At 37.4% G+C, this 15758-nt stretch overlaps 1 protein-coding gene across 1 annotated transcript in view; it reads right to left on the bottom strand.

Moving 5' to 3' along the window:
- Window positions 1-1736: 1736 nt before the first annotated feature.
- PPP3R1 (protein phosphatase 3 regulatory subunit B, alpha) overlaps window positions 1737-15758 on the bottom strand; it is a 57757-nt gene continuing 43735 nt past the window's right edge. The window contains exons 3-6 of the mRNA XM_057741078.1: window positions 10902-11078; window positions 9819-9878; window positions 8532-8716; window positions 1737-3860 (exon numbers count right to left, since the gene is read on the bottom strand). Of these exons, the coding sequence (XP_057597061.1) occupies window positions 3813-3860; window positions 8532-8716; window positions 9819-9878; window positions 10902-11078 (470 nt within the window). The 3' untranslated portion in view covers window positions 1737-3812. The remainder of the gene's footprint in view (window positions 3861-8531; window positions 8717-9818; window positions 9879-10901; window positions 11079-15758) is intronic.

Raw genomic sequence — 15758 nt, 5'->3', positions numbered from 1 at the left:
CCCCTCTGACACTGTACCCATTCAACACTAACTCCCTACTTCCCCCTCCTCCAGGCCCCTGGCTGCCACCATTCTACTTTGTCTCTATGAATTTGACAACTCCAGGAACTTATATAAATAGAATACAGTATTTGTTCTTTTGTGACTGGCTTTTAGCATAATGTCTTCAAAGTTCATTCGTATTATAGCATGTGTCAAAATTTCCTTTTATGGCTGAATAATATCCCATTGTACATATGTACCACATTGTGATCATACATCATGGGCATTTTGGTTGCTTTCAAGTTTTGGCTATTGTGGAAAATGCTGCTATGATCGTGGGTGTGCGAATACCTGTTCTACTCCCTACTGTCACTTGTCTTGGTTGAGTATCCAGAAGTGGAATTGCTAGGTCATGTGGTAATTCTGTATTTAATTTGAGGAACCATTATGCCATTTTCCACAATGACTACACCATTTGATATCCACATCAGCAACACACCAGCCTTCCAGCTGCTTCATATCCTTACCAACACCTTCATTTGCTGATGGCAGTACTAACGGGTATGAAGTGGTATCTTGTGGCTTTTATTTACATTTCCATAATGACCAGTGAGACTGAGCATCTTTTCATGTGGTATTGGCCATCTGTGTATCTTCTCTGGAGAAGTAGCTATTCAAGTCCTTTGCCTATTTTTTAATCAGATTCTTTGTTTTTGAGTCGTAGTTCTTTACATATTCTAGATATAGCAATCTTGTAGCAGATACATGATTTACAAATATTTTCTCCCATTCTGTGGATTGCTGTTTCACTTTAAGTCATCTTTTCTACTCTTAAGATCATTAGAACTAGGTAAAGAAAGAGCAACCTGGGGCTTAAATGTTATCTATTGGTTTAGGCTTAACTAACCTATAGTCTTAGTTTAAAGAGCCATAAAATCCAATGCATAGTACCTCATAACTAGTGCTTGCCTGACAATACAGGTGTTCTGGGTATAAAACACCAAGAGCCCATAATTTACCTGGGCCAGGTACATCATTTACCTGTCACAAGAATCTCAAGTGCTTATCACAGTGCCAGCATGGCATAGGAACCCTACAAAGTTGTTGCATGAATAAGAGTCTCAAAATAATACTAATGTGTACCTTTTATGAAGAGTGACAGGGTAGTGAATAGAGTTTAATATCACAACCTTTAGACACAAGGTGTCTCCCTATTGCCTAATTCACTGATTAAGTTATTGAGTGAACACTAGGAGCTAGGTAGAATCTAGACAACCAGGTCTATCAGTGAGCAAGGGACAGAAATCCAGCCCTTGGGGAGCTTTCATTTGTGCTATTTCGATAACTGCGAAGAGAAATACAAAATGCTGAAGTGAATCACATCAGGAGAGGTTAAACGCTATGGAAGAAAACAGACTGGGGTAAAGGAGAATCAGGTGTTATTAGTGTTTAAATGGTGGCCAGGCGAGTTCCTGTTGAACCAGGACATGGCTGAACCCCAAGGAAGCACGCCAAAGGCTTGGGGAGGCACAGGGAGGCAACGGAGGCTGGAAGCAGAGGAAGGGTGACAGCTGGATTCTGCAGGTCATTATGATGACTTGTGTTTTCACCCAGTGACAAAGCAGACTTACTTATGGCTTATAGTTATAGATCAAATGTCAACTTGAGTTTTTAAAAACTCCAAGGGAATGAAAAAAGACTATCCAATGGCTGGAAAAGCCTAAAGACCACTGTGAATACACTCAACCAAGTTTCAAATATTTTATTTTCTTATTCATACAGTATGAAGTTTTCTAAAGATCCCACAACATGATGTTTCATGCAGAAGAAAAACTAAACATTCAACATAAACCATCCCTCCCCCACCCACACACGCTAAAAAAAAAAAGAAAAAGAAAAAGAAAAAACCCTCATTCCCCAGTAAGGAAATAATGTTTGCACTATTTTTCTGTAACGCCAGCCAAGATATGCACAAGCAAGAGAAATAGAAAGCATTTGCTAAAATATTTGTAACAAATACTTATGTACAAAAAATTCACAAAAGACTAGTTCCCCCCTTGAAGCAGAGCACATGGCAGTTGACACTGGAACAGATCAAACCACTGGCTGGGATTATAAACCACGTACTGATCCAGAGGAAGAAAGTTACATGTAGTGGAGATTTTCAGTTTGAACATAAACATTTTCAAAGTTTGGCAACATTATGTTTTAAAATTATGCAAATTATGTAAACAAGAGGTACATTTTAAATCGATCTACATGCAAAACTCCAGGTCATGCAAGGACACCAAGCACCGGGATTTCTCTCACAGACAGAGCCCATGGCGTGCAGCACTCAGTTGAAGGAACAGCGATGGCAGGCGGGTGTGCCCAAATTAAGATTCTTTCACCTTGATTCAACCTGCCCTTTCCCACTCATGATTATAAAACCAGTTTTCTAGAAAAACTACAGAGGGAAAGACTACAGTCCTACAAAGCTAACCAGAATGTTTTCTTCCAGCCAACAGTACCTTTGCAGAAAAGAGAAGGGATAATATCAAGTGGTGGAACATGGTACACTACTTTTATATCACACAAAGTTATTAAGTTACCCGTTACATCTGTGGGCAAATCAAGAACACCATCATGCACTCTCTATGCCTTGTGGTAAAGAAATTTAAGAGAGATAAATTTGGATATAATTTTGCTCTCCTGTGACATACAGATTAGTAAGGTTTCTCCCATGTACGTCATAAGCATATGTGGGTGTATAGATACACACATGCACATTAAATATCACCAGTTTTTAGATTAGCTGCAAGTCTTTTGAAACAGAGATGGGATATTTATGGTTTAAATGTAAATTTAGTGACAATTTACCACCCACGTAATGAAACAAATAAATGGATATCCTAAAGCAGTTACATGATTATTTCAAGAACTCTTCGTTAAGTCATGTCTGAGATAAATCAGGATTGCCTCAGATAGCTTCTGTCCTTTACCAACAAAATCACAACAAACTGACACTTACTCAGGGACATCTAATGAATGTAATGGCTCTTAGTTATGAAGTAACAGAATGCGGCGGTGGTGAGCTCTGTGCAGTTACTATATGGACACAAGAACGAGCTCGTGGCAGCAGTGCTAAACTGTACTTTCTCCTCAAGCAGAGATGTAGTCAAAGCTGCTCAGCAATGAGACACAGTCCTTGGAAATATATCATAGGTATAAATAAAGTTACAAACTCTTTTGTTACAAAAATGTACTCAAGGTAAATAATAAGATGTTAACAAATGCTTTGTCAATCTCTCAAAGGAGAAAGAGCAGGAAAAGGAAAATAGCTGGCCTAACACCCGGCTCAAATTGTACAATCTTCGATCTATATATAAAACTGTGTGAAATAAAAGTAAGGATGTTGAATGTTCTGCTTGGCACTTTTGTACTCTATCATTTTGTTTCTGCATCAAGTATATTAAATTAAAGCCAACCTACTACACATATAGAAAGCTACATATATCTATATATAAATATTTACATATGTATATATAGATACTTTCTTGTTATAAAAGATGAAGAAAAATAAATTAAAAAGCCAACCCCTTCCCTTTCTTCACCACATTGATATGCTCTTTTCATGCTGCTGTCCTTCAGCTTTAAAGTGCTACACGGAGTTATTGAGAGAATAAGAGTTCAATAACAGTTGGCTTCATGAGGCTCATGTTGGAAAATGTGGCTTCACAGAGAAAAATACTTCCATTTAAATACACAGAGAGCATTGCTGGACGTCTTGAGCAGATCTTCAGAGATGGAGAAGAAAGCAAAAGTGTTGGGTGGTACTCTTTACAGAAGAGTCACACGTCTACCACCATCTTTTTGTGAATATCTAGGCCGCCTACAACCTGCAACAGACAGAACAAATCAAACTTGACCAGGTTCGAGGAACTCCTTTGTACTAGTCTAATCACCTTATCAAAACTACAGTTTAAAAACATACGTTAGCCATTTCCAGAAGCTTTTCTGCCTTTTTTAAAACTTATATTGCCTTTTGTTAGAATTTTCATGGCATCTTTCTCCCAGAATAACAGCATTTTCTTGTGTTCTAGCACAAGGACTGGCAAATTCTTCCGGAAAGGGCTAGGTAGTAAATATTTTCAGCTTTGTCGGCCATGTATAGTTTCTCTTGAATTTTCTTCTTCCATCCTTTTTTTTAAAACAACACTTTAAAATGTAAAAAACTTTTTTAGCTCAAAAACAAAACAGGCCACAGGCAGGATTTGGCCCACTCTTTCGTTTGTCGTTTCAACATGGCCTTTAGTAGTTTAATACTAAATGATAACCAGATGTTACCATAAAAATTGTCAAAAACCAAATGCAGGCTTCACTGTCAGGCTGTTCTAGAATGTATCAAAAAGAACAAATGAATAAAATTTTCTGCACATTACTTTCATGTGGAGTCAAATACATGTAGAGTTGCTACAGACACTTCTGCAAATAATGACATGGCAATGTAAAAGTGCAATTACCTGTATCATTATTTGAGGGATAAATTTTATTAAGTATAACCAACATAAAGAAAGTAAACCATAAATGTTCACAGCTTGATACATTTTCAGAGCGAACACCCAAGTAACCAGCACCCAGGGCATCACTGGAGCTCTTCCGCGGCCCCCTTTCCACACTGGCCACCTCCGGCCTCCCAAGCCACTGCCCGCACGGAGGTAGTCGGTGTCATGACTTAACACCATGGATTAGGTCTGGTCTGTTCTTATACGTTTTATAAACAACATCTTGCATGTCTGGCTTGTTTCACTCAGCATTATGTTTGTGAGACTGATCCATGCTGTTGTGCATAGCTGCATGTGTATTATTTTTAAACTTTTTATTTTTAATTTTTATGTGAAAAATAAAGCTTAAACAGCCAGTTAGTTCTACAACTTCTGTTATGAAAACAGCAGTTTGCTATCCTGCCCTCAAATTTCTTTTTACTTAGAGGCAATCATTTAGAATTTGCAGCTGATTCTCAGTATTTACCTACAGGTCTCCAAATAACAGTCCTACGTTGCTTTTTCTTGGATTTAAAGTTTTAAGGCATCATCCACCGACTTCCCACCACAGAAGGTGAAGATCTCACTTTCACACACACCTCTCCCTTCTATCTCCTATCCCATATACTTCCCACCTCTCCCACGCCTCAAACAGTTATCTTTTTTTGGTTACACAGAAATTCAGCACTTTATTTAAGAAAATACAGAATACTACCTATAGCAGAAGAGAGCTGTGTACTATGATACTTCTTTCCTGCACATATGTTTTGCTGCAGTTAATAACGGATCTTTGTCTTTGCTGAGTATTCTATGTATGTATCATTAATTCAACCCCAAACTTCGTTCCAAACACACTCAAATATATTATGTTATTCTATCAATTTTAATGTCCTGAAATCATTCCAGAGCTTTCCAACCTGCTCCCACCCAGGCCTGTCATCTACAAATCCACCTTCACCACCATCCCAGAGATGTCCTTCTCTCACCTCGGACCCTCTGATTCCCAGATCCCCCATCATCTTCTTTTTTTGTTTTATAACCTTTTTATAGTGGGACCACATCCTCTAGTAGTTTCCCAGAGAGGGAGGTCTTGCATACCTGAAAATGTCTGTGTTTCTACCATCTATTTTGAGTTGAGAGTTCTCACTTGGAAATAACTGTCCCTCAAAATCATGAAGGCAATGCTTCACTGTCTTCTAGTTCCCAACTTTGCTGAGAAATCTGCCACTGTTATGATTCTTGAATCTTTATATGAAGTCCTTCCCCTACCCTGTATCTTAACTCTTTGGAAGTTTGTCGAACCATCTCTTTGTTTTAAAATTTCATGACAATGTGCCTAGGCCCAGATTATTTTTATATACTATGCTGGGTACTTAGTTAAGTCCTTTTGGTCAAGGAAACTCATTACTTTTGATTCTGAGATATTTCCTTGATTTATTTTTGATGATTTCCTTCCCTCCACTTTCTGTTAGACCACCTACCATGAACTTCCAAGTTTACATTTCCTAGAGCTCTTTTACATATTGTTCAATTGTTGTTTCAAAGATCCAATATATTATATCTCTGGCAGCTAGACTTGTACCCTCCAGTCAAATGGTGGGAAAGCCCTCTTTGGGAAATCTGCTCTCCAGAAATGGTCTTACCCGATCACTCAAAGCACAGCCACAGGGAACCCCATTTTGTACGTACAGGGAATCAATCCGGTTAGAGAAGGCTGGAGGTGTCCAAATGCAAATATGCTTACCTTCACTTAATTCCCCCCCCCCCCCCCCCCACAGAGCCCTATTTCACTTTCTGCAATCTCCCACTAATGTGCAGGAGAGGCTGAACAAAGTCGGGAAGGAGATCTTGTGTTCTAATTGCCTCTATTTTATTTATTTACTTAGTTAGTTCTTTTATTTTTTTGGCCACACCGTGAGGCATGTGGGATCTTAGTTCCCCGACAAGGGATCAAACCCGTGTTCCTTGCAGTCAAAGCGCAGTCTTAACCACTGGACTGCCACGAAAGTCACTCTAATTGCTTCTTAAATTTTTAAGCAATTCTCCTATTAGCCTTACCTTCATGCCCACTTTTGGTTACATAATATCACCACTTTCTGAGCCTTTCAGGGATTCTGCCTTATAAGCCAAGCTGTTTCTCAGCTTTCCAAGTTGACAGCTTAGAATTTTTACTCCTGTCTGCTAAACCAATTAACCATTCAACTCTGTAAGGTGCCAAATCTAGTTACTATCCTTCTCTGCTATTCACTTGGTCCTTGTGGGTTTATAATCCATTTAATATCAGTGGAGTTTTGAGAGGAAGCAAAAGTAAATACGTGTGTTCAATCCACCAACTTTAATCCTGTCACTAATCATTTATAATATTTGTGTATGGTAAAGTATTCTGAAAATGTTAATATAGGTACACAGTATGTGATCTTTTAAAATAACTTCTCTTTTCTCTTTCACTGTTATAGCTTAAGAAATCAGAATAAAGAGAACTAAATGAAGCCAAAGTTATGAGCTTGATAAACGTTCCAAAAAGTTGGCTTAATACACAAAACATTTTTCTTCACTCCTTAACTATGCCCTCCAAAAATACAAGTAAAGGCAATTTATTACAAATGCTGAAAAACAAACGCAAAGCTTAGCTTATGTCTTCAGTGTAAACAGCATCATTTCTATACCTAGAGATGTATTTTAATTTCCTTCCACTGGTAAGTGATTTACATGTAAGTTTAACTTACAGTTTATATTTACTAAATGCAAGTTAGTCTTCACTTATATACATCCCTTCCATAACACTCCAGCCAAGAGTTCCCCATTTTTGTTTTGTTCCCTCAAGTCTTGAAATTTCTTTTTTACCCCTTCTTTTGAAAACTGACCGCTATCTATGATGACACTACCAGCGTGGTCTCATGTCACACATAATTTGATGCCCGTGCATGGGAGTCCTTCAGCAAGTGCTGGCAACAGTGAAGGGGGAGACACAGCAGAGGGACAGGACACACTTGCAGCAGTACCACCTGGCACCGGTTCCAAACCTCAAGGCTCAAGCCTATCTAACTCTCTTCCGAAAAGACCTAGCCTGTTTTTTTAAACTGGAGCACCACCCTACTTTTTGAAACAAAATGCAAAGATAGTATTCCCTTGAGATGAAGAAAGATCCTTAAAGGATAACGTGAATTTCTACTTAAATGCCTAAGTAGCTACTTAAGTCCTTATATAACACACAACCAAAGTAATTTGTTTTCCCTGGTGACATCTAAGTAAAAAATGAAAAGAAGAGGAGGAATATCTTTTATTGAAGCATCCAGTCATGACTGAAAAATTTCAAAATTTTTTCTTTGTTATCTTTGCCTTTCCTCTGGAGTGTCCATTATCTCTAGCTTACAGTTAAAACTGTTTATAACACATCAAAAAGTTAGTATCTTTGCTTTAGGGGCAAGAGTAAAGAAGAGAAGCAGTAAACTGGAAGTTAAACCGTTACCGCAGTTTCCACCTACAGCTAGTTGTCTACGGCTTCCCACAACTATAGTCCTTGCCTCTGTGTAGCCCTTGCCCCAGATTACAAGAACTACCCAGCAGTAATTTAGAAAACAAAAGGGGGGGGCGGGGGGGGGGGGCAGGGAAATCACCTTTTTTACAATGCCTAGCAGCTGAGTTTAAGACGGACAGGGACTCCATTTCTGTTGCCCTCGTGAAACCAAGCCTCTGGATTCCTAGCTGAAACTCATGACTCATATTTCCCACAAAAGTATTTTCAAATAACCCAGTTGTCACTTGGGAGGCTACCAATAATAAAGTAAAAGTTACTAGTACTGTTCTTGTGGTATTTTATCAGACAATCACTGAGAACATTAATTCTTGAGAATAAAATTAGTAACAATTACAACAGAACATTTAAAAACTCTGAATATGGGGTAATTAGGCAAAATCAAAAACAGAAATTTCTAAGGCAAAATAACTAAGGAATTCTCTTTTAAGTGGTATTAAAAATGTTTTTATGAAACGTAACTAATGAAGAACCAGTTCTTTTGTACTTACAGCACAGAATTCTTCAAAGGATATTCTTCCATCTCCATCCTTATCTGCATTTATTATGGTTTTGTCCACGATTTGCTGTAACTGTGTATCTTTCAGATTGTTCCCCACCATCATCTTTAGCACCTGGAAGAGTTCCCCATTGGAAATATAGCCATCTTTGTCCATGTCATAGATACGGAAAGCAACTAAAAAAAGAGTAAGGAAAATCAATGGCAATTATAAGGTAATCACAAACAAATACTTTCAATGAGAAAGAAAACAGTAAGCTGCCAAACATTTAGAATTCAACCAGGATGACAGCTCCTTCATAGAGATGTGGTCTTTAGGTGAAAAGAGTTGCTTGGGCCAATTAGTGTAGCCTAGAGGTAAAGTTATTTACCCTTCCTAAGCTTCAGTTTCTGCACATTTAAAATTGGGGCTAATAACAGTTCTAACCTCCCAAATACTGTACTGAATGAGAGATAATATACAATCAAAGACAGTATCTTACTACTATTATTCTCATTTATATCAAAAAGAGTTCATTTGCAAAGGATGTTTGCATACAGCCTGTGCCTCAGAGAACTGTTATTGAATACATCTTTCTAGTTAAGAGCTAAATGTTTTAAAAAGATATCAGATGGGGCTTCCTAGGTGGCACAGTGGTTAAGAATCCGCCTGCCAATGCAGAGGTCACAGGTTCGATCCCAGGAAGATCCCACATGCCTCGGAGCAACTAAGCCCGTGTGCCCAAAAAAAAAAAAAAAAAAAAAAAAAAAGGATATCAGATGTCCCCTATAATAGAGGCAGTCTACATAAACCAAAATAGTGGACTTCTGGCTAAATAATTCTGAATACAACAAGTATAAACAAAGTTAACCTAATCACATTAGGGCATTTCTTCTCACTTTCATGCCAATATTTTATAATAACTATAAATGGAATATAATCTTGAAAACTGTGAATCACTATACTGTACACTTGTAACTTATAAAACACTGTACATTGACTATACTTCAATTAAAAAAAAAAAAAACTCTTATCCAAGACATGTAGTTCATATGGCTGTTTCCAGTAGAAGGAAATTCTACTTTCCTTCTATCCAACTAAAAGCAAAACTGACACGTCATTAAAAAATACAAATTGCAAATGTCCAAAAAGGATTTTCTCCAGAATGTAAAATTTCTGTTATGTTTATTAAGGATCTAGAATAAAAGATATCTTTTGAAATATTTTAAAAGGAGGTTATAATGCAGCAGCATGGGGTAGTGGTCTAAGGAGAATGAACTTAGTGAGGAAAATACTTACACCTCAACTTCTGTTCCTTATCTCCTTTGACGCTGAACTGAGAGACTCCCTCAATGAACTCTGAATAAGAATAAAAAATGTTTATGAATCAGAAGTTTCAATTTTTTACAAAGAAAAACAATACACACACGCACACATGCTCACAAAAGGATTTTCTTGCTGCAGAAGAAAATATTACTAGCGCTGCTTAAAACTGAAAAAGCCAAGTTGGAAACAAACAAGGTTCTATATGTATTTTTTTAATCTGAACTTGGAGTTCTCTAAAGTCAAATCAATTTAAACAAATATTTATTAGTTGCTACAGAGCATAACACTCAAAAACATATTCTTCAAGCTATTTAACTCTTTCTTTCTTAGAATATGACTATAAGAGGGGGCTTTAAAAAAAGATTCACATTCCTTGTCAGAAAAAAAATAATTTTGGATTTCTGGTTCCAAAATTCAGAATCATTTAAATAAACTGTTGGAAGTTTCATAACAAATGGTCATTTTTCTTCACTGCCTGCTAAACACTAAATCATAACCAGTTTCAAAGCCCTTCACTTATAATTCAATCCCTCAAACTAAAATAACAAAATCTGTTGATTCCCTGGTGAAATGAAATATTTATTTACATTAAAGTACAATATCAAATGGTTAATATTAGCAAAAGCAGTACTGTCTTTGCAAAATCTAGATTAACTAAATTAATCCTTTCTATGATAATACTCATATTCTGCTTATTTTTTTATTGCTGACTTAGTATTAAGTCTCATTCTTTTAAAAAAAGGTTTTAAAAAATGTAGCTTCTAATATAAGTTTCCCTAAAGTGAGATTAACTTTCTAACAAAAATACTGAACCCCATTTTTTAGATTATCTTAAAGGACAACTTGATCATTTATGACCCAAAAAGTAAAAGATAAGTTCATTAAGGCTCATATGTCATAGATTTTCAGGTTTTAACGTAACCTATTATTATAAGAAAACCAATAATACAAAGGCATTCAAGAAAAACTAAATTTTTCAGACATTTTTGTACCCAGAACTGTAAGACTATTCACAGATTATCTAACTTATAGTTTTTAAAAAAATTACTTTCTTACCTTTAAAGTCTACCTCTCCATTCCCATCTGTGTCAAATATATCTATTACTCGCTGTACTAAGGGATTCTGTTGTAACTCAGGCAGAGACATGAACTCTTCCACACTCAAAGAACCAGAATTGTCCAAATCGAGCTTCTTAAATCTCTTTCCTAGCCTTTTAATTTCATCAGCATCAACTGAAAGGAAACAAAAAGAGGCAGCAAGATTTACCAAATGATTTTATGATAATTATAGGAAAAAGAATTCAGCAGTTATCCTACAGTTTAATTTCCAACTTAAGAGATGCATATACTATTGACTAATTTCTTATAAAAAAAAATCATAAAATTTTCTTTGTTACCTTTTTGTTTGTCTGCACCTGCCATAAACATGCAGGCATATACAACCATATGCATGCTGAGTAAGATATTACAGGACTGACAATGCTAAGCTGATCATGAAAGTCAGGTGGTTCTTAGCAGGCAGACTAAATCAATCTCTGCTATGTACCAAGCACTCTAATGTTCACTTATCTTTTAAATTTTTAATTTAGTTTATTTCTAACAGTTCATGTTTCAAAATTTGAACATGGTTTGAACACAGTTCAATATTCAAAGCCTCCCTCCAGTGTTGCCAGCTTCTTAAATATTCTTCTAAAGATAGTCTTGGCAAGTATGAGAAAATAAAATGCAGCATTTTTAAAATTTTAATTCTTTAAATTTTTAAGAAAAAATTTAATAAAGGTTAAATTTTTAAAGGTTACTTTCCATTTACAGTTATTCCCAATCTCCTAAAAATTAGGCACAGATCTTCAGAACAGATCAAACCCATCTTGGCAGCACCATTAAATGTTTTAGATACGCACTTAGTACAAGCTAAATACAAAGAATTCCAACTTTTGGCACCAACTTTCATCAAAGATTTTTTTTCTGCTACTTTGGATCACATTCCCTTAAAACAGATGAACAAGGAAAAACAAACAAACCTCACCCTTTTGACTCATCTTGTGACTCAGAGATACTGCTTTTCATGTTTTGCCAAGTTGAAACTCATGTTCTTTTTTCACTTTTTGTAAGGATACCTTTGGGAGGACTATCTTTTTTAGTAATTGAAAGTGCCTATATATTCAGTTTAATTTATATTACACAAAGTGTTATAATAAATAATCTTATAGTCATACATACATGTATGTCTCTAAAATTTAAGATATTAAAAACAGATATTTTAGTCTGAGTTTATAAAAATATAGGTATTACTATGGAATGTTTACATGGAAAACAGCAAATTAAATTGTTGAGACCTACCCAGATCAATGCACCCTTGAATATACTCAGGAATAAACATGAAATCTAGATGGTTACTTACTTTAACAAGTGACTTCAAGAATCTCATTAATATTACCACATAAAAGAATTGAGAAGTTGCTTGTAGAGAGCTCATGTTGCTACAGTGAATTTAAACAAATATTTTCCCCTTGGACCTATTAACACTAGAGAGTATATAATATTAATAGAGACAGAACGTTTCTTATTCATTCATCTTCTCAGATAAGAAATATTAACCACCTCTCCTTATTATATATTTTTTATCATTTAGAAAAAAAGAATATAAGAGATTCCCAATAGTAGCAAAGAGATGTACGCCTTTGGCTCTTCAAGGACTGTTATTGCTACACACACACACACCAAGCTGCTACTCCACTGTCAGGTGATTTTGAGGTTTCTAAGAATGAAAAGAAATAAGCAGAATGGTAGAAAAATAAACTTTCCTCAAATTTTAGCCAATTCCCAAAATGTGTATGATGGTAACTAGCGGCAACAAGACTATTCCTTCAGGAAATTCTTTTAATAGCCACTCTATAAATAACTTATTACCTATTATAATTAGCCCATTAATGATTTAAAAACAAAATAAAGCAAGTCTTATCAAATCCTCCTAGCAATAAATAGTATTTTCAAAGAAACGACTAAATGTAATATGGGATTCTGAATAGAATCCTGGAAAAGAAAAAGAAAACTTTCCAATTCACCATTTTTTTCACTAAAATATACAGCTTAATGGTATTGTAACAATGTTAATTTCTTGATTTTGATAATGATAACTGCACTTTAAGTCTCTGAGATGTTAATATCAGAGGAAGCTGCATGAGTGGTATTTGGGAACTCCATTATTTTTGCGACTTTTTTGTAACTTTTCCTTAAGTCTCCTCCAATTTGTGACAAGTCTTAACTTCTTCCTTGTCTTTCATGACTTTCAAACTTTTGACCCAGTATTTTGCAAAACGTCCCTCAGTGCGAGCTGATGTTTTTCATGAGGAGAAGGCTTTTGGGGAAAAGACACCACAGAACTGATATGTCCCTCTCAGCGCACTGTTACCGAGGGCTTCATGACATTAACATGTCCCTTCACTAGCGATGTTAATCTCGATCACTTGGCCAAGGTGGTTTTTGCCAGATTTCTCCACTAAAAATCTACTATCTTTCCCTTTGTATAAAAAAGTATTGGGGGGAATACTTTGAGACTATTCAAATATCCTACCTTCTCCTCAAACTCTGATCTTGTTTGCAAAATTGTATTACTGTGGTATTGCCTAATAATGATTTTCTTTCTCTCTATTATCAACTGGGCTGTTTCCGTTTAAAAAAACAAAAAACAAACAAAAAAACCTGTCCCTCTTCCCTATTTCTTTGTTCAATTATTCGCATCGGCATGGATTCACGGATACTTACTTTATCCTATGAGTTAAAATCCAACATCATTACCTGTTACTCAAATTACTCCAGCATCGTTCTTTAGGTACTACCTCAAGTTGGCTCCTGTGTGACTTTTCAGCAATCCCCATTTTGAGTATTTCCTTATTTTCTGGCACCGTAAAATGTTCCAGCCTCCTCCTGACTACATATTTCTAAAAAGATATTCCCCAATCTCATCTGTATGGCAGGATATTTGGAACTGTAACACCTCAAAGGTACCTGCTCCTGGGAAGGCACCCTTTCCTCCGTGGGCCTCAGCTCTGTCCTGGGCACTGACGACGACGACGAGGAGGAGTCTGAACACACGAACCGGAGGAGAAGGTGCAGTCCACCTCGTCCCCCTAGGCCACGTTCCCTCGAGGAGCTGGGCTAGGAGTAGGTGGATGTGGGATCAGACCTCCGCGCTCCCCTCGGCAGCACACAGAGGTGCTCGCTCAACCCTGTGCCCACCATGCCCAACGCCAGCACGACTGCAGACGAGGACTATGAATACATGAATCGGCGACGTGGCGGAGGAGGCCCTGGGGGGGATCATGCAGCCATGGAGGCCTGCCCAGCAGCTGAGCAAGGCTGTGAAGAAATGAGAGCTTCCCAGGGGCCTGTACACCATGGCCCCCAGGTCCATCATGCTCGCCTCAACACCCTACGTCGTTTAGAAGCCACTGACTCTGCCTCTGATAATCCTGATTACTGGCACAGCAGACTCTTCCCCAAGGCTAATGCCCAGAGAACGTAACCTCTGTTCACTGAGGTACTCAGGGAGCATCGGATGGCAGCTAGTGCCTCTGGAGGCTACCCCTCTTCTCCTTAGCCCCTCTCCCTCACAGATCTCAGCCCCATTTCTCAAGTCCCAGACAATTCCATTCAACCTCTGGAGGCCTTGACACAAAATTCTTGTGGTATTAGCCAGCTGTGCACTTTCTCCTCTTGCCCAGTCCCAGGAAAGCAGGTGGTTTTCCCTACTTTATGTGCTTTCCCAATCCCACCCCTCAACTTCCTTAGGGGAACTCCCTGGAGAGATGAAGGATCACTCCCCATGTCCCTTTCTCTTAGACTCTGACGTGCTGAGACTAGGCTTTAAAGTGTGCCTTTGTTTCCCATCAGACTTCTAAGGAAGAGGAAAAGAGGTGGGGGGGGGGGGGATGTCAGAGGAAAGTAAAATTTTGACGTATGACCCTTAATCCCCCAGAAAGAATTAGAAGCTTAAAATCTTGTGAAGAGGTTGGGAGTACATATTGATGATTACTATTAATTGAGCATTTACTATGTACCGAGAATCATGCTAAATTTTACCTACACTAACTTAATCCTTGACACCAATTCTGTGTGCTAGGTATTATCCTATTTTACAAATAAGGAAACTAAGCCTTAAAAGTGATTAAATAAATCAAGCAGCAGGTCCAGGATTCAGAATCTTACAATACACAAGCTCTTACTGTAAGGTATCAAGGAAAACTGATACAAGTTACAGCCCTTCTAAGGAGCACTGTCTTCTTGTTTTTGCACTGAATCAAGTCTAACTCCAGCAACTACAGCCTCCTGCTACACCCAGACTTCTTATCTCAGAAGGTGGGAGTAAGGGGGTGGTCAGAAGGAAAAATTCCTGGACATCTCTGTGTAAACCATAATGTACATATGCCATATATGATCTCCAACCAAGGGACAGATTCACAAGCGTCCCAAGGGCCACTTTTAGGAGGTATTCTCATCCAGTAGTGGGAAGCTTCCAGTTGGGATAGAAAGAGGACCCTGCTTCAGAGCACCATCCCCTTGGATGGGAAGCTAGGAGTATCTGTTATTATCCCTGAAGTTTTTTGTTTTGTTTTTATATGTCGGAATAAAAATGCCAAAGTTTTGCCAAAAAAAAAAACACCACAGAATGAAAACTACACATCCCTAATAAGGGATCTCAGAATCTCTATCTTACAGGTACTGTGGAAAGAGCCATCAGATATGATAAAAATTACCTATGGAGAAATATGTATTGAATAACTTTACAAAGACTACCACAAGAATAGAGCCTTATAGTGCTGTCAACAGAAGCCATTGGGTAGTTTTTCAACATAAAGACTAATTTAAAAATTTTAAAGTCTTCTGTAAAATTCATCTATGAAAGGAATGACT

This window comes from Hippopotamus amphibius, chromosome 7, assembly GCF_030028045.1.
Source record: "Hippopotamus amphibius kiboko isolate mHipAmp2 chromosome 7, mHipAmp2.hap2, whole genome shotgun sequence".
Lineage (NCBI taxonomy): Eukaryota > Metazoa > Chordata > Mammalia > Artiodactyla > Hippopotamidae > Hippopotamus > Hippopotamus amphibius.
Note: the sequence above shows the minus strand (reverse complement) of the source record. Positions and strands in the feature narration are given on the sequence as shown.